Below are 18,957 nucleotides of genomic sequence, written 5' to 3'. Positions count from 1 at the left end.
AATTCATGGATTGTTTCAGCAAGGACACCAGACAGTGCAACCATTTCTTATCAAACAAAAGAAACATTTGGTGAAGGTTGAAAACAGTGATAAACTTGCATCAGGACATGTCCAGAGGCTGCTATGGACTGATGCACTGAGATGAGTGGAAAGCAAGGTGTGTACAGACATTTCCCTACCCTGGCAGCGGAGGAAAAGCCTGACAGTGGTTACTTTTTATTGTTTTTATGGGGAGAATTACTTACGTGTAGTACCTGAGAATTCGAAGATTCGTGGCAGTCTCAGAAGCATCTCTTTCCCAAATGTCAAATGTCTACTATTTTCCCTGAGAAAACAGAGCTGACAACAGACGGCACTGTAGTAATGTCTCATTCGTCTCACAGGGTCTGGGAATGACCTACTCCTTCTGAGCAGGGTTTTCTAACCAAAAATCACTGAAGCACCAAAATTGTTAAAAATTGTTATTGGGACTAAAATCATTCTCAGGTGTTTCTCTTTCTCTTCTTGAACAGAGGCAGGAAGCTATGTGTGCTCTTACAGTGACGTCTGCAAAGGCGATTTACATGGGTAGAGGGTTTTTATATTCAGCGTCTCAGACACTTAAAGCAAATGAGGCTCTGCCTCTCCCCCTGCTGTCAGAAGGCCTCTCTGTATCTCGGCCAACATTTCTGCCTGTTCTAGATTTCTCCTCTCCCATATACTCTCTTTTCTGTGGTTAGAAATGTTTTTTTCATGAAAACCCCTCTTAAAATTTACTACTTTGAATGTATTGTAGACTATGAGTTTAGGGGATTGTTATTTAATAACTGTTACAATTGTGCGTCAACGTAAAAGAAAAGTTCTAAGGGTGGATGTGAAGATCATCTCTGGGTGAATGAGCCAAATTGGTTTTTATGACAGACTTTCTATTGTTTATTTTGACTTCTGTTTTTCATGCTTCTGCCTCTTTGCCCTGCTCTGAGCTGTTCATGTCGCGTATGAAAAGTGACCTCTAGGGAGTAAACCCTTGCACAGGGTATGTTCTGGTCAGTCATTAAAGAATCCGGTGAACACAGGCAGATCACAAGTGCCTGCGACTCGGTGTGTTCACCTGTGCAACGACAAGGCTGGACAAGATGAGCTCCAGAGTCTGTAGAGGCTGAAAAAAAGTGTTCAGCAAAGAAAAGTTTAAAATCTCTGAAGACCAGAGTGTCTGGAGGATTGAATGGCCACTTTGGGTTGAGAACGTCCTGGGAATCTTCCCAGAGGAGGAGGTCCGCTTTAGAAGGGACAAAAGGAAGACTGATGGGGAAGTGTGTCTTGAGAAAGTTCAAGACCTCTTCAGAGCAGACCAGTTATTGTGGTAAAGTATACGTAACATAAAATTTACCATTTTAACTATTTTTAAGTGTACAATTCAGTGACATTAAGTATATTCACACTGTTGTGTAACCGCCACGCTACCCGTTTCTAGAACTTTTCATCATGTCAGACTGAAACTCTGTGCCCATTAAATACTAACTCCCCATTCCCTGTTTCCCCAACCCCAGGTAACCACATTTGGGATCAGCAGTCCATTTTCTGTCTCTAGGAATTCGACAAGTCTAGACACCTCATATAAGTGCAGCCATACAGTATTTGTCCTTTGTGTCTGGTTCATTTCACATGACACTAGTCTTTAAGATTCACTGCTGTTGCGGCATGTGTCAGAATTTCCTTCCTTTTTAAGGCTTAGTAATAATCCATTGTATGCATCTACCGTGTTTCATCCATTCACCTTTTGATGGAGATTTGGGTTGTTGCCGTCTTTTGGTTTTATAAACAACGCGGGTATGAACATGTATATACAAGTATCTATTTGAGTCTCTGTTTTCATTTCTTTTGGGTACATACCCAGAAGTGGCATTGCTAGATCATGTGATAACTCTATGTTTAACTTTTTGAAGAACTGCCAAACTGTTTTCCATAGTGGCTGTACCATTTTACATTCCCACCAGCATTGCAGGAAGGTTCCAGTTTCTCCAGGGAGGAAGAGTAGTTGTATATGCGCATTATGAACCAGCTTGACTGGAGCCCACCTTTCTCATGAGGCAGGGGCAAGACCTACAATTAGGACAGTAGATTGAGGCCATAGTATGGAAGGTCTTGAAGGCTTGACCGTAGTATTGGTGCTTTATTCTCTAGGCTATAAGAAGCTGGTGAGGGAAAAGCAGGATTAGAATGGTGCTGTAGCAAGGTGAAGGGCCAAACGATATCCTTTGCAGTATGGGTTGGGCCCTGGAAGTGGGACGTGGAGTGGCAGAGGACTGTAGTTATCCTGCTGAGAGACCTGACCTAGGCTCCATGTGGGAAGGTAGGAAAGGCAGGGATGGCAGCGGAGACCCTTCTGGGATAAGCAGGTAGCACTGGCCACAACCTGTGGACACTCATGTTGAGTGAGGGTAAGTAAGAGTGTGAGGGTAAGGAGTGGTACCTCCTTGATGTCTGGCACCTTGATTTCTGAGGTCCTACACTGATGACGAGATGTAGAGAGGGGCCTATGTCTGATTAGTTCTGCGCCTGCTGAAGGAACAGACATTCACGGCAGACCGACCATGGAGCTGTATCTTGGATGCCTGGAGGTGTCCCCACCTAGTGGTTCATCCTATCTACGGCCTGGCTCCCGTGAGCAGTGTAAGATGAGCACTAGGATGTTTGCTCAGGAAGCAGAAACACCAAACTCAAAATAAAGTTAGGGTCAGTGGAGAGAAGGAGGGCAGGTAGGGTATCTAACCCAAAATCGAAGCTAGCTTCAGAGTTTTTATTTTGATCTTTAATTTACATAATGCATGAAAATGATGCTCTCCTATGCAAAGCTGGTTTGCTTTGCATTTGCTGGTATACATGCTCGCTCATTGGCTGAAAGGCCGTTTCTGTCTCAGAAAGCTTCAGCCTGCGTCCTGTCTCTCAGAGCTCTCAGGAGCTCTCAGGCTCCTGAAGACTTCCAGGAGGCACAAGGATGCGCTGAGGTGTTGTCCTTTGTGTTACAAGCAGACCGAGAGAGAGTGCCAGTGAGCAGGTGTGGGAGGGCATGCCTGCGGGTGTGGTGGGTGGATGGCTGGGTATGGGTTTTAGTGGACGCAGGTTGCAAGAGAGTTTTAAATAACTTATTTGAAATGGAATTAAGAGATCTAAATCAGATTTATAAGACATAATTAATTAGAGTATGGGGAAATATGCTAAAAAGTTGATGCAATAACTGTTTCGAGGCATGGGCTGTGGAAGACAGTGAGACAGCAGCTGAAATTGTGGTGTGCGCGCTCGGCCTGGGTGCGCCAGCCTCCACAGGAGGCGGTGCGACGCCGGAGGCCACCGCCAAAGCTGCTGCCTGTTGCGCTGGGCGGATGACACATGCTCACGGAGGCAGCTCCTCTGACATGCTCGTGAGGATCACTGTAGTAAGAATCCTCACATTCCCTGGGTCCTCCCTAAGTAGATGCCCATCTCTTCGGGTGGGTTCGCCTCTCTTTCTACCTGTGTTTTCAAACCTGTGGATTCAGATTTTTAAAACTTCATGATTCTTAGCCTGGTGCCAAGAAAGAAAATGACTCAGTTAAAAAACACTCTTCGGCCCACGTACATTTTTATCTGCACATTAAACTGTCGGCAGCCTCTCCCACGTTGATTGCTGCGTGGAGAAGGTAATGCTTGCTCACACCAGACACCAGGAGCTTGACGAGGCATGGCCACCGACCCCTGGCAGGCCCCTCTCAGCTGTGCGGCCTCTGTTACCAAAAGCAGCTCCTTTCTCACTCGCCCAGCTTTTTCTAACCCTGCGAGTCGGTGGTTTCCCCAGCTGCTGCAGACAGCCTTCGAGGTGGCGGAGGCCGGTTTCCTCAGTGCAGACGAATTGCCCGAAAGAATTAACAGATTTTGAAGGGAACCACCTCACATTTTCAAAGAAGTCCTTTGAGCTTCCTAAGGAATGAACCTTCTTCTTCTTCCATGAATGGCCCCCGCAGGGACTATGAATTCTGTTTCAGCAAGAGCTCAGCAAAACCTCTCTCGGCTTCCATGTCTCTGAGGGCCGTTGAGCAGTAGGCCCTGTTACCCAAGGAATCACTCGATGGAGGCTCAGAAGAGCACTCAGGCCTTGTCACGGTGAGCTCGGGTCCTTAAATCCACCGAGCTGGCTGCCAGCGGACTGCGCGGCTGGATCCTCGAGGCAGGCCCTTGGGACAGCCGTGAGAGATGACGACCTTGAAAGTCCGCAGCACCAGACGCCTCTCTGGGGCTCCTGAAGGAGAGCCAAACTGTGGAAAGGATCAAAGAGGCTGTAAAGCCCGTGGTAAGCGTGAAAGACTCCTGTCCAGCAGAGAGCCGAGCAGGGAACCGGGCGGCGTTTGTGAAGAAGACCTGCAGTGGCCACAAAAGCAGAGCGAGTGAGAAGACAGGAGGGGGTTTATCAGAGGCTGTGAGAACTGACTCCTGTGGGCAGGCACTTCCCTGGAGATGCACTTTTGCAGCTCTTCCAAGACCAGGAGGTGTATGCCAGCTAACGTGGGGCTTAGGAGGAGGGAAGGGAGCTGCGGTGGAAAACATGGCAAGTCAGAGGTAAAAGATGGAGGAACTTGTCTGGCCATTTGCTGGATTTTTACAGGAGTTTTTTCTGACTGTAGAAAAAACACCCCAAATACCAGTGATGTCGGGAAGGCTGTAGGACCTAAGCATTGGGAATCGTTTGCTTATTTGATAGAAAAATTCTGTTGGGTCAGGCCCTTGGGAGGCTCATCCTGAGAGTTGACGGGTCACAACTTCAACCCAACAGGCACGGCCGTGGCGTTTCAGTACCAGTGACGTGTGGTAGAGCACAGTTTGGGGAGCCTTGAATAGATATCCCAGGTAGTCTGGCTCGGGAGCACTGAGCTGTGCTGCTTCTCAGAGGTAGGAAGGACAATATGGAATTAAATAAGATGTGCACCTGCCACTGTGCTGGGTAGTTTATGTGTTGTGTGCTTTAATGCTTCCAGAAGCTTCCAGAGGGCCTCTCTGAAGTGCCCCAAATAAATCGCTATAATCAGTCCTTCTGAAACGGCTGTAATTTCTAAGACATAATTTTAACATTCTTTTACAATTAAATAAGTATAGTAACTATAGTATTTAATCATATTTCAGAAAGTGTGGATAATAACAGAAAAGAAAAAAAATGCGCAACCCCACTGCACATCACAGCCAATCTTATTTTGGCATGTTTCCTTACCGTCCTTTTTTGAATGCCTCTGTGTAGTATAAATACAGCTTTGTATCCAACATTACAAACTTCTTTCTGTGTTTATACGAAGTCTTCATAACTGATTTTTAAATTGATGGTATTTTGATTTCTTTGGGGATTTTTAATAAGGGAGCATTTTAGGTTTCCTAATACTTAATACATGCCCAGATTTAATCTTAATGTTTTAAAAGGCATTTTGTGCTAGATCTCGGCTATAAAAACAAAAGTACTGCACGGCCAGGGTTAATTTTTAACGCTTTCTTTGTGTCCCTGTCGACAGGGATCTACCGCACAGAAAAGGATAAAGGCACTCTGTATGAGCTTACGTTCAAAGGGGGGCAGAAGCACGAATTCAGACGACTCGTCTTGTTTCGACCATTTGGCCCAATCATGAAAGTAAAACAAGAAAAGCTCAACATGGCCAACACGCTCATCAACGTTATCGTGCCCCTGGCGCAGCGGGTGGACAAGTTCCGGCAGTTCATGCAGAATTTCAGGTTTGTTTGTTTGTACATGTTTACCTTCCTCCGTGTGGCGAGCGTTAAAATGCTGATATCATTTCCCGTCATCTCCCTCATTTCTCCGGCCAAGTACAAAGTCCCCTCTCTTCTTGTTCAACTGTTTTCTTCATGTAAAGTTTATCATTTGCATTTGCCTTTCCCTAAAGCAATTAGAAAACTGCCAGACAAGCAGATTTACCTTCAGAAGGGAAAATTCTGAGGGGTGACTTTTCATCCAGATCTCCGGAGATGGCCTGATGCCTGCTGTGTCTGGGTCTAGCTTGAGTTTGGGCTCAGGTTTGGGGACAGCGCAGGCCATGCTGTCTCATCAACGGAGTGAGGCTTCTTCCAGGCTCTCGAAGGCCAGGGCCCCCATGGCTGGAGGATGTGCGTCCTCGACTGCAGGAGGCCTCGTTGGCTGTCCTGCTCCTGCCGTGGTTAGGACAGATTGAATCAGAACCCATTTTCTATTCTAACCTACATCTCCTCAGAGGTTAAATTTAGAATTATACCAAGAAGGTTCCCAGCACTTGCTTTTGTAGCTACTCAAGAAGACTAAGTGGGGTTTTGTTTTCAGATGCAGTAATGTCGTCTTTACATAGATGTCTTGGAGCTCTCTACTGTGCAGTGTTGGCTCTCGTAAGCTACTGCGGCCAACATTCATGTGTTGGTTCATCTCCAACTAACTTACCTAGCCAGCTTGTTGTAAAGATAAAAGTTGTATGTGTCTAATTATAAATCTTGGAAGATCAAACTTTTTTATTTTTTAATTTTTAAAAAATATTTTATTCAGTTATTTGAGAGAAGGAGTGAGCATGAACAGGGGGAGGGGCAGAGGGAGAGGGAGAGAGAATCCTAAGCAGGCTCCATGTCCAGTGTGGAGCCCAAGGTGTGGCTCCATCTCACGACCCTGAGATCATTCAAGAGTCAGATGCTTAACCGACTGAGCCACCCAGGTGCCCCTCAAACTTACTTTTAATCTTTTATCATTAAATTTACGTTATTAGAAGCCAGTAATGCTCAGTATAAGGGTGTGGTTGATATTTCTCAAAATTCTAGATAATGAATGCAGTCTTTTTAAAATGTTTACATTTGAAGGCTAAATGTCATCTAAATGAATTTTAGGGTCAGAATCCAATAGTCTTAGAAGAGACCTTTGGAGGTCACCTGGTCTAATCCTCCCTTATAGTTCAGAATCCCTCCAGAGCATCCCTGACATTCGGTTCTCTATGCAATGTGTGTGTGTGTGTGTGTGTGTGTGTGTGTGTGCACGTGTGCACACGCGTGCACCAGGTACCAGGCTGCCTCCTTTGCTGGGCAGGCTGCTGTGTCGTTGAACGTTCCAGATAGGAAGCTTGCTATTATTTGGGCCTGCAGCCTTCCTCCCTGTGATTTCTACCCAGTGGGTCTAGTCCTAGCCTCTGAGGAAATAACTAAACAAATCCTTTCCTCTTAGACATCAGAGCCTTTCAGATCTTTAAAGACAGCTGTCCCAGTGCCCACTGTCTTTCTTTTCCAGGTTCAGGAGCTGTGCCTTCAGTTGTGACACCGTGCAGAGGAGGGTGGGCTGTTCCCGGTTTGTAGATACCCTGTTGGGCACCATCCCGTGAGCGCTGGCAGTGTGCTCCGGCTCTAGCAGTGACGTGTCTGTGGGGCTTTGGCTTCTTGCAGTCTTCCCTTGCCTTCTTTCTGGGATGTCAGAGGGCCGCCGGTTGATTTAGCGTGATTTCCCAAGAAGAGCTAACCCTCTGGTTGGCAGTAGGCATTAAGTCAAATCATTGCTTCCAGTGCCTGGTGTGCCCATTTCTAGGCTGAGTTTATAGTAAACTTCTCTGGCTAGGAGGCTGCCTAGAGCGTGCCACATTAAGGGCCCTGAGAATTGCGTCAGCCAGCCATGAAGGCCCGTCACTGAGCGTGGTGGGCTTGGCGAGGTAGTGCTCACACGAAAGCGGCGTCTGCGCGGCTCTCTGTGTAGGACTCCGTGGCCCGGAGCCCCAGGATTTTCTTGGTTATACATGACCGGCTCTTGCCTTAGTGTCATGAGGATTGCAAGTATTTAACGATATGGACTAAAAATAGAAGGGAAATAGTGTTGAAAAAGGTAAAATGACTACCTTGCCAGTCTCCAAAATTGAGATGGTGAAATGGAATATAATTCTAGTTAATGTTTTAAAAACAAATAAAATGCCCGCGGTAGCACAGAGGCAGGAGAGGGTGGGTGGGAAGGCTTACGACTTGGGCAGGATATTCGGAGAGCCTGTGTGTGCCAGACACTCGACCAGACATTGGGGGACATTGGGGTGAGGAGATGAGTTCCAGAGGTGGTGCCTACATTCACGTGGACTAGAAGCCACTCGAACGGAGCTAGGAGCTGCTGCAGAAATAGAGACAAGGGGCAGTGGGCCACAAGAAAGGCTTCCCAGGGCAGAGGAAGCCGAGTGGGGAGTTTGCTCTGTACTCTAGGGGTTTCTGAATGTGTTGGGTCTCTGAAAAAAATGAGATAAGAAAGGGTACTCAAACCCGAGAGTATTTAATTCTGTGTCAGAACTTAGTATAGGTGGCATTTGAAATCAGCCCGCAGAGAATGGATTGTTCAGTGTGTGGCTTTGGGACAACTAATCAAACAGCAGAAAATATTTAATTCTTACAGCATACCAAAACTCCGGAGTAAATGCTGGTCAATTAAATATTTAAATAGAATTAATACAAACATTAAAGTATTGGAAAAAATATAAGGAGCTATTTATTAAATATTTGACATTGTCTTTATGAAATCCCTTCTATCATAGGATTAGCAGATATTAACTCTGGCTGAAACTGAAGATGGCGTGATGAGTAACTTTTGTTTTCTTCGTTTGAATTCTGTGTTGTAAATTTTTATGTAGTTACTATGTGTTTTATGTTTTGTTTAAAAATTCAACAAAAGATTTTTTTTGGCTGTTATAATTTAAACATGGATTTTTAGTTTGTAAAAGTGATATATGGCTATTATAAGATATTTAAATAATATAGAACACAAGGAATTAGTTATTTAAAAATCCACTCCTGGCCCTGCCTTCCCAAATTAACCATTTTTAACAGTAATTGAACTCTATTGTAGGTAATTTTCTTTAAATATATGCAGATAGAAGAATTACTTGCTAGCTAGAAATAATTTAATACAGCATGAGATATACTATATATTCTGTTTTTAATTAAAGAATTACATTTTGCCTGACTCAATTTATAGAAGCGAATCCAAAGTATAAGTTCAGAATCTGAAATATAATCTGAAGAAATTGTGGCCTTTAGGAAAATGTTTCTCTGTTGTAAGAGATATTATTAGCTCTGAAGAGATCCCTCTAAAATTATTATTATTATTATTATTATTATTATTATTATTATTATTACTATTTAGATGGAGAGAGAGGGTGGGGGAAAGGGCAGAGGGAGAGTGAGAGAGAGAATCTTAAGCAGGCTCCACGCACTCTGTGGGGTCACATGCGGGTATCGAGCTCACGACCCTGAGATCATGAACTGAGCCTAAACCGAGAGTTGGGCGCTTAACCAACTGAGCTACCCAGGCACCACTGAGATCCCTCTAAAACTTCGAAAAAAAAGATTTTGCATACCAGAAAAGATTGGAATTATTATGTATCTTTTGCTGCATGTACTCACTTTAGACTGGATTGAAAAATCGCCGTAAGAAGAGGAAATCGGCACAGTCATACTTTCTCCCTCTCCTACATCCCATCTTCAGTGCGCTGGCCGTCTATTATTTTTACCTTGTCAGGGGTTGCAGCCTTTGTGTTCTGTTTTTTAGCCACAGAGACTGTGTAAGTGGATTTCGTGGACCTATCAGTAGCCTTCTGACCACAGTGGCTGCAGTCCTGAGGTCTTGGTTGGCTAGATTTCATGGGTGAGAAATTTTTTCAAGAAGTGTCCTGAGTACTTGAGAGTAGAATGTCTACTTATAGTAATTTTAGTTTAAGGATAACTCGGTTGGGCCTAAAATTCTTGGGACACACTTTCTTTCCTCGGGTGTTTGTAGACATTCTTCCGGCATCTGATGATCTCACGGAGAAATGTTAGGACAACTTTATTTCATCTCTCCTGAGAATGACTTACTTTTGCCTGAGTGCCTGAAAAATTCCTTCTTGAATCTGGAATCATAATAGCTTCGTCAGGATACGTCTCACAGCAGTGTCTTGTTCTCGCTCTGATTTTCCTGTACTTAATTTTCTTTCTTGTTTTGTGGATTCTTTCATGTCAGGCAAATTTTTTGGTGTTTTAATTTTGTATTTGCTTCTATTTCTTAATGCCTTAGTCTTTTAGCTGCTTTCACATGAGGCTTTCCATGAGATGAGCAATTTGATTTTCAGGGGCATCTATTCTGTCCCTTGCTCCTTAATTTATTACTTTTGTGTGTTTGGGCTGCCACCTTCTTTCCTCAGCACAGAATGTTCCTTTTAATCTATCGTTTTTAGCATTTCTTCCTTGAACGTTTTTATTGAATTCAAGAAATTATTTAAGAGGATGTGAAACGTAGAAGATATTTTCTTCTGTTTGAATTGTATTTTCTTTCAGACGAGGTTTTTCATTTACTTTTTGAAAGCTATTGCTTTCTTGTTTCTCTCTTTTTTTAATTCCTTTAATTTTGATGCTATTCTTGAAACACAGCTGCTGTGAGGTGGCCCTTCATCTTCCTTCTGCCTGGCATTGCAGAGGGCCACACAGACTGTTTGCTCTGACCGTGTGGGGGTGTGTTCTCCTAGGCCACCTCCCCGTCTTGATGGAGAACTGCTTGCGTCCCACTCCTGGCTGTGTCCTGAGGGCAGGTACTTATTTTTCTAGTCACTTTATTTGTAGTCTCCAAGAACGGGGATGAGAGACAACGCAGTGGGTGCCTTGTGCAGCCTTTGTTGGAGGCTCCCAATTCCTGTGGCTCTTCTGCGCCCTGGGATGGATGTGAGCTGTGCTAGGCTCGCACTGTCTGGTGGTGGACGGGTCTTTGTTGTGAGTGGAGGATGATTTGGCTCTCAGAATGGGCCCTCAGGGAAGGGCTGAGGCCTGGAACGTCAGCCCCATTAGTTTCCTTCTCATCTCCACCTGTTATCTTCAGCAGCTCTTTCCACCCCCACAAATCAAAAAGAGGAAAGAAGATAAGGTTTGGGCCTTCTGTTTAATGATTGGCACTGTGTGTGTGTGTGTGTGTGTGTGTGTGTGTGTGTGTGTCTGTGTGTGTGTGTGTGTGTGTGTGTGTGTGTGTGTCTGTGTGTGTGTGTGTTGTAGAGGGTATATATAAGATGCTGCCTCGGACTGTCAGCATCTCCCATCCTTTCTCTGCTTTTAAGAAGGATCTTGCCTAGGATTATCTTTTTTCCTTTGCTTCTGCCCATTCCACCTTTCTCGCAGGGGTTAGTTCACAAAGTGTAATGAAGATAATCCTCCCGTCCTTCTCTACTTTCCATGCAAGGTGGAGAGACCGTGTATTCCACTGTGGCTCTTCCTTCACGGAGATCCTGAATTGGGATTTGGGACCCTTCTTTCCCCAGACCAGCTGTTTCCCTTGGCCACTTTCTCCCCACCTTGGCTGCTTCTCCAACTCTTCTGGAAGGAGTGGCTGGAGCCTGGAGCCAAGAGCCACATGAGGGGAAAATTGAATCTTCTGTTTCTTCCACTGTCTTCTTGTCTTCCATGTGAAGATTACATCCTGTTCATCGGTCATTTATTAGGAGCAAGACTTGCCACTTGCCACTATTTTTGGTACAGGGTTTGCAATGATCGGTGTGAGATTAATGTATTTAAAACATTATCTTTCTGGTGCATGTGCTTTAAAATGTAGGCACCCTTTGTTCTGACACCATTTGAATGAAGAATCTTTTACAAGTAGCTTTATATATCTGGCTTTAGTATCTTCTGTGAAATCAAAGTACTGGTCCAGATGGGTCCCCTTGTAGCTCTGACACTGGTTAGTACTGATAGATTTAGGGTTTTATTTTGCTTTTCACTTCAGCATCAGTTTGCTAATTATTCACCTAAAAAAGAGCCAAATGGCTAAAAATTATAATAAAGATGCCTTCTTAGACAGAAGAAATAGATGTAGAACCCAGAATTCCCCAGAGAGAATGGCCCCTAGGGAACACCAGGTCTGAGAAATCAGCTTACTTGGGGATGAAGGCCAGACGTGGGGTACAATCTGCAAGGAACTAAAGACCAAGTTTTCATGTTCCAGACCCATGTCAGGATGGGTCCTCAGGACAAAACTGATTCCTGGGTGCGTGGAGTATATGGAAGAAGACATTTATTCTCATTATTATTTTATTCTCATTATTATTTGAGTCATGTCAACTAATCCTAAAAATTATTTGTATTTACAAAAAATACCAATTTAATAAAACCATTTTAATAAAGGTCATTAACAAAAACTGGTTAACAATGTGGAATGGAGGATAGGTATGCCTGGAACCTGGGACTAAGGGAAACAGTTGCAGATTGTCAAAAATGCCAGCTCTGAACTTTCTGTCAGATGAAGGGACAAGGGGGAAAATAAGGCGGGTTTACTTCAACCCTCAGTAGTTAATGAAAAGAAGGCTGCTGTTTGTTGGGGTTGAAAAGCTTTCTCCTAACACTAGACCCTAAAGGCCTTTATTGAAGAGGCAGTAAGCATTAAATGAGAGATATTCCTAGGATTTACAAGAAATTACAAAGCTAAAGCTTCAGTATTGTCATCTCTGTGAGTAGGAATGCAGCTGGCAGGAGCAACAGGGACCACTCTGATTTGGCTACTGGGGGCCACTTTGTGGCACCATTGTTGTTCATGGAGATAAGGTGGCTTTTTATTAGGGCAGGCCAATTCTCTGTTGCTGTTGTCCTAGTCCTGGCCTGTGGGGGATCCCCACAGGCTCCGGGCACTGTTTCCTCCATCATTAAGGACCCCTTTACCTGTGGCCGGAAATAGAGTGAGTGTATCCAGGAGAACTTGCTTTACATCTAGCCCTGTTTTTATGTTTCCCCTTTGCCCAACAGTGTATTAACTTAAACCTACCTCCTCTTTCTCCTGTTCTTTTTTTTTAATCACCTGATTTGCCTTTGAAACTATTCTCATGTTTGCTTCTAGGCTGTTTAGTTTTCCTTGGCTTCTGGGTTATAGGTCTCAAGCTCATCAGGTATTTCAAGTTGTAGTTTGTGAAAGCAGGAAGAAACTCATAATAACAAAGCTGTAGATTGTCTTTGTATCCTTATCTCGAGCCTCTCCCAGAAAAAAAAAAAGATTTTTATGCAAATGATTTTTTTATGATTTCTAAAAATCTTTCCCAGTTCATTTCAAGTTTGCTTGATTTTTATTTTGACTACTTCCAGCTGGTCTGAGAACCCTTTTTCATGTTGCTATGCTTCTCCTCAGACTTTGGTAGTTAATTTTGTTTTAATGTTCTTTCTTTCTTCTGACTCTTCTCTCATCCCTCTCAAAAACAGCACTTATGATATTTTCAGGCAGTATCAGGGACATCTTTTACTTAAATTTTCTTCAGTGGTATTTTAATCCCTTTTCTGCCTAGAACTGTGAAGATGTTTCTGGAGGTTTCTGGATCTTTAAAAAACAATGGCTATAGACTCTCCAGACCAAAATGAGCCTTGAGGGTAGGGCTAAGCTAGTATAATTTAGAGAGTAACAGGAAGGCTTCAGGTCATCATCACATCGAGGACTGTGGCTGAGATAGGCCCCTGACCTTGTTTTTCAGAAGGAAAACTAATGTGGTTTCCATGACGGTATCATCCTCCCTCCCACTCAGGCCCCTCTGCCTCTCCCACGGCCCTTTCTTTGTTCATACACCAGTGTTGCACCCCGGAAAGTTTTAGGGTTCATATGTTTGAGAAAGGCACTAATTTACATCATTCACCTTATTTGGAGAAAAGTTTCTATTTTGGGACCAAATAGAAGTTGTTTCTTATTTCACTTGAGCCACAGAATATGTGAAAACATCTACGCAAGGGTAGAAAATGGTCAATTGGAAATGATTCCATTTGCTTTTCTGAAATAGGCAACCAGGAAAGTGGGTCCTGATTGCTTGGTTGAGAGTCAAAAATCAGGCTCATTTCTTTAACACTGATCAGACTAGTCAATGGAATCCAGGAATTGTATATTAAATTAGCTTGGGGTGAGGGAAGGGGAAAGGACCCACCAAACCAAAAGGAGAATATTATTGTTTTAGAGCCAGCTTTCAGGAGGCCCCTGTCACTCTCTCTGCCCTCTTCAGGGTAGTACTAGTCCTTTTTTCCAATGCCTTTTGGCTAAGCAGTTTCTTCCTGTTGTCAGTGCAGACCATAGGCAGCACTTGGAGACTAATGAGCTGTTATGTATTTATTATCTCATTTGCACAGGACATAATTAAAGGTAAATCATAGATTTTCTTCTCATACCTGATATATTGGAGTAGAAAATTGACTTCGAAAAGAATAGTGACATAATTTCCTTGCCTCTGCCTCCTGTGCCAAGAAAACCCTTTCTCTGCTCCTCTCCGCCTGCATGGAGCTGTCAGGGCTCAGCTTAAATACTCCCTCTTCCTTGAAACCCCTTCTCCATCCCTCAAAAGAAGTTAATCACACTCTTCTCAACCTCTTGGCTTGTTATGTCTGCAAACTGTCGCTAGAGATAGTCCATGCTGCCTTCCACTCTCTAGCTGTCCATTCCTTCTCATACACTGTAAGGTTGCTAAGGCAGGTAGGGTGACCAGTTGTACCAGCCTGCTTGGGACTGACGCATTTGCCAGAACATCAGTGGTAAAACTGCAAGAATCCCAGGTAACCTGGGTGGTTGGTCCCCCTACAAGGCACCATAGAAGATTATATTTTAAAACCTTATTCCAATGAGAATAGTGCATTGCACCACAAAGTTACTCAGTAAATATTTTTGAATCCGTGTTTCCATAGGCCACTTGGCCCGAGGTATAAAAATAACTACCCCTAATTATATAAAAACACAATTTTCCTTCTTTGTCTCTGTCACCTTCTGTGGTAAGATGTCCAGCCTCTGGTGCCCTCCCTGTCTTTCTAGGAATCCTCAGGGATGTTTCGCATATGCTCAGATACACGTTTGGCTTCCACTGACTGCTCAGGCACCAGCTGCGTGATGCCAACACACTGCTTCTGACAACAGCCGAAGTTGTTGGCACTTGCTAATGCCACAGAGGCTGCTGGTGCAGCCACTGCTGTGCCAACACTGCCACATTAATTCCCCAAAAGTCCTGGCTGGAGCTCCCGACACCCCCTCATAATCTTGTTTTCTGTAAAGAGAGCCTTTCAGCATTTCCTGCAGCTCCAGCTCTCTCTAGGACTTACCCGTGAGTCCAAAGGAACCACCTGGAGAGCAGGACAACCTTGGGGATGCACACTGTTTTCACAGTCATGCACCCCTCTGACAACACCAGTATTTTACTGAACCTGATTCTTCCTTAAGACAGTGGTTCTGACCAGGAGGCCTATTTTGCACCCTCCACCCTGGCACCTTCGGTAAAGTTGGAGATGCTTTTGGTTGTCCCAGCAGAGGTGGGGGCTTGGGGGTGCTACTGACGTCCAGTAGGTAGAGGCCAGAGATGCTGCTAGACGTCTAATCCTGCGATGCACAGGACAGCTCCTTCCACAATGGGGAATTCTCTGGTCCAAGATGTCGATGGTATGAGGTTGAGAAACCCTACTTTAGGGTGTGTTTTCTCCCTAGGAGTACAGTGCTTCCTCCAAATACGCCCTGGGTTCCCCTGTCCCCCAGTCCGCCAGATTGCGCAGTCATATCTGACTGGTCCCATCAGGAATGCAAGTTGAACAGTCCTTCCCCATGGCCAGTTTACATTTGGAGTTTGTTGAGGCTTTTTCCATCCTCCTCCTGGCCACGCAAACCCATTCTGCTTTGTGGCAGAGTCCTGGACAGGTAAGACCAAAGCTGTGAGATTTCAAAAGTACATCCTTCCTCCTGCTCAGGTCACCTGAGGTACACGATTAGCAGGCTGGTGCTTAGGAAGGCTGGATTGCATGCCTGGCTGGCTCCATAGTTTGGGCAGGTCACCGGGATTCCTTTCCTTATCTCTGTTCTGAGAGTGTGAATGACGGTCAAGTAGTTCTTTCTACAGTGCAGTCGTTCAGATGAACAACCGAACTCAAAGACCACGATGTGCCTCCGGCCTTTTGAGAAATAGAAACACAGCTGTAAAAGTGACTGTGATACATGTTTTCTGACTGAAAATATATCTTAATTAGTCCCTGGACTCTGTGGCACAATATCCTCAGGGAGAAGGAACTGTTTTTTTCCAGAAAAAAAATGTCTTAAAAAGACACGGTCTTTGTGGGCTGCCATTGGTTTTGTTGATGGTCTCCTTTGCTGTGCAGAAGTTTTTATTTTGGTGTAATCCCAATAGTTTAATTTTGCTTTTGTTTCCCTTGCCTCAGGAGACATATCTAGAAAAATGTTTCTATGGCCGATGTCAAAGAAATTACCTCCTGTGTTTTCTTCTAGGATTTTTATGGTTCCAGGTCTCACATTTAGGTCTTTCACCCATTTTGAGTTTATTTTTATGTGTGGTTTAAGAAAGTGGTCCAGTTTCATTCTTCTGCATGTGGCTGTCCAGTTTTCCCAGCACCATTTGTTGAAGAGACTGTCTTTTTCCCATTGGATATTCTTCCCTGCTTTGTGGAAGATTAATTGACCACATAGTCATGGGTTTATTTCTGGCCTCTACTCTGTTTCATTGAGCTATGTGTCTTTTTTTATGCCAGGACCATACAGTTCTGATTACTGCAGCTTTGTAGTGTATCTTGAAATCTGGGATTGTTGTACCTCCAGCTTTGTTCTTCTTTCTTGAGATTGCTTTGGTTATTTGTGGCTCCTTACATATTTTACTATTATTTGTTCTAGTGCTGTGAAAAATGCTGCTGGTGTTTTGATGGGATTGCATTAAATATTTAGATTGCTTTGGGTAGTTTGGACATTTTAAGAATACTGGTTCTTCCAGTCTATGAGCATAGACTATCTCCGTTTGTTTGCGTCATCTTCAGTTTATTTCATCAATGTGAGTACTGTTTTTTTACCATCTTGGTTTAGTTTATTCCTAGGTATTAAATTATTTTTGGCACAATTGTAAATGGGGTTGTTAATTTCTCTTTCTGCTACTTCATTATTATGTATAGAAACACAAAAGATTTCCATGTATTAACTTTGTATCCTGTGACTTTACCGAATTCATTTATTCGAAGGTATTTGACAAAGACGTATTTGATAAGGGGCTAATATCCAAAATATATAAGGAACTTATACAACTCAACACCAAAAAAACAAAAAATCTGACCTCAAAGAATGGGCAGAGGACCTGAATAGATGTTTTTTCCAAAGAAGACATCCAGTTGGCCAACAGACACATGAAAATATGCTCAACATCACTCATCAGCAGGCATGCAAATCAAAAGCACAATGAGCTATCACCTTACACCTGTCAGAACAGCCAAAAAAAATAACACCTGAGGGCTTCAGAGGGGAGGGGGATGGGAGAATGGGATAGGCTGGTGATGGGTAGTAAGGAGGGCACATATTGCATGGTGCACTGGGTGTTGTACGCAACTAATGAATCATGGAACTTTACATCAAAAACCAGGGATGTACTGTATGGTGCCTAACATAATATAATAAAAAAATATTATTATAAAAAAACACACAAAAAAAAACAAAAAAACACACACAAGAAACAATGCTGATGAGGGTGTGGAGAAAAAGGAGTCCTTGTGCACTGTGGGTGGGAATGCAAACTGGTTCAGCTACTGTGAAAACAGTATGGGGGTTCCTCCAAAAGTTAAAAATAGAATTAACCATATGACCCAGTAATTGCACTTCTGGGTATCTATCCAAAGAAAATGAAAACAATAATTTGAAAAGCTATATGCGCCCTTATGTTTATTGCAGCATTATTTATGATAGCCAAATTATGGAAGCAACCAAATGTCCATCCATAGATGAGTGGATAAAGAAGATGTGGTGTATATACAATGGAATATCACTCAGCCATTAAAAAAGAATGAGCTCTTGCCATTTGCAACAATATGGATGGACCTAGAGAGTATAATCCTAAGTGAAATAAGTCAGAGAAAGACAAATACCACATGATTTCACTCATATGTGGAAGAAACAAAACAAATGAACAAAGAAAAATGAGACAAGCAGAAGAACCCCAGCAGACTCTGAAATACAGAGAACAAACTGGTAGTTGCCAGAGGGGAGGTTGAGGGGAATGGGGGAAATAGGTGAAGGGGATTAAGAGTACACTTATCGGGGTACCTGGGTGGCCTAGGTGGTTAAGCATCTGCCTTCGGCTCAGGTCATGATCCCAGAGTGCCAAGATGGAGCCCCGCGTCAGGCTCCCTGCTCAGCTCTGCTTCTCCCTGCTTCTCCCTCTGCCCCTCACCCCACTTGTGCTCACAGTTTCTCCCTCTCTCACTGGTTCTCTCTCTATTTATAAATAAACAAAATATTTTTTAAAAAGGTACACTTATCATGATGAGCACCGAGTATTGCACAGAATTGTTGAATCACTATATCGTACACTTGAAATTAATACAACACTGTATGTTAATTATACTTCAACTGAAAAAGAAGAAGTTAAAAAGACAAGGTCTTTGTGAGGAAGAAACAATTTTGAGGCTTCTAGATTGAGATAGAAGAATGACCACATAGGATTGTGGAGCTAATATAATGCAAAGCATCCATATGAAATGAAGAGCTTCCCTGAAGGGTTCTTCGGAAGTTGGGGTTCCCTGAGATTCATTCCATGTGCTTTGCTACAGCCCTACCATGGTTGTTACAGAGAGGTGCTCTCAGGGGCACCTAAGTTAGCTCGAAGGATCCAGGCCCAAATAATCACACCAACACACAGACATCTCCACGTACATAGTCACCCACATACACACTCTTTTCCCACACACATTGTTCCAGGGGATGGACTCTAGTAAGACTTGTTTGGAAAAATATAAAAATTACAGGACCATTCCAACAGATCGGTGACGGCGTTTCCATAGTTCTTGTGCTCATTCCCTCGTGGAGCATTTGTGTATGGTTGTAGGTGGTTATGTACAGTAGATCAGGAACTTTGCAAGGGCACGTCTGTCTTATTCATTGTTCACGGTCCCTCGTAGAATATCTGGCACATAGTATGTTGCTTGTGTGGTATCGTTTCTGGAAGGAAGGGAGGAAGGAAGGAAGGGAGGAAGGAA

At 43.6% G+C, this 18,957-nt stretch overlaps 1 protein-coding gene across 2 annotated transcripts in view; it reads left to right on the top strand.

The window, feature by feature from the left end:
- CSGALNACT1 (chondroitin sulfate N-acetylgalactosaminyltransferase 1) overlaps positions 1-18,957 on the top strand; it is a 326,446-nt gene that overhangs the window by 276,160 nt on the left and 31,329 nt on the right. For both annotated transcript variants that reach the window (XM_045779172.2, XM_045779171.2), the window contains exon 4: positions 5,511-5,727. In XM_045779172.2, the coding sequence (XP_045635128.1) occupies positions 5,511-5,727 (217 nt within the window). The remainder of the gene's footprint in view (positions 1-5,510; positions 5,728-18,957) is intronic.

The sequence above is a fragment of the Ursus americanus genome, chromosome 27, assembly GCF_024610735.1.
Source record: "Ursus americanus isolate L20-20 chromosome 27, mUrsAme1.1.p, whole genome shotgun sequence".
In the NCBI taxonomy this organism is placed as follows: domain Eukaryota; kingdom Metazoa; phylum Chordata; class Mammalia; order Carnivora; family Ursidae; genus Ursus; species Ursus americanus.
The sequence above is the reverse complement of the archived record's forward strand: the minus strand, read 5'-3'. Positions and strand labels throughout refer to the sequence as shown.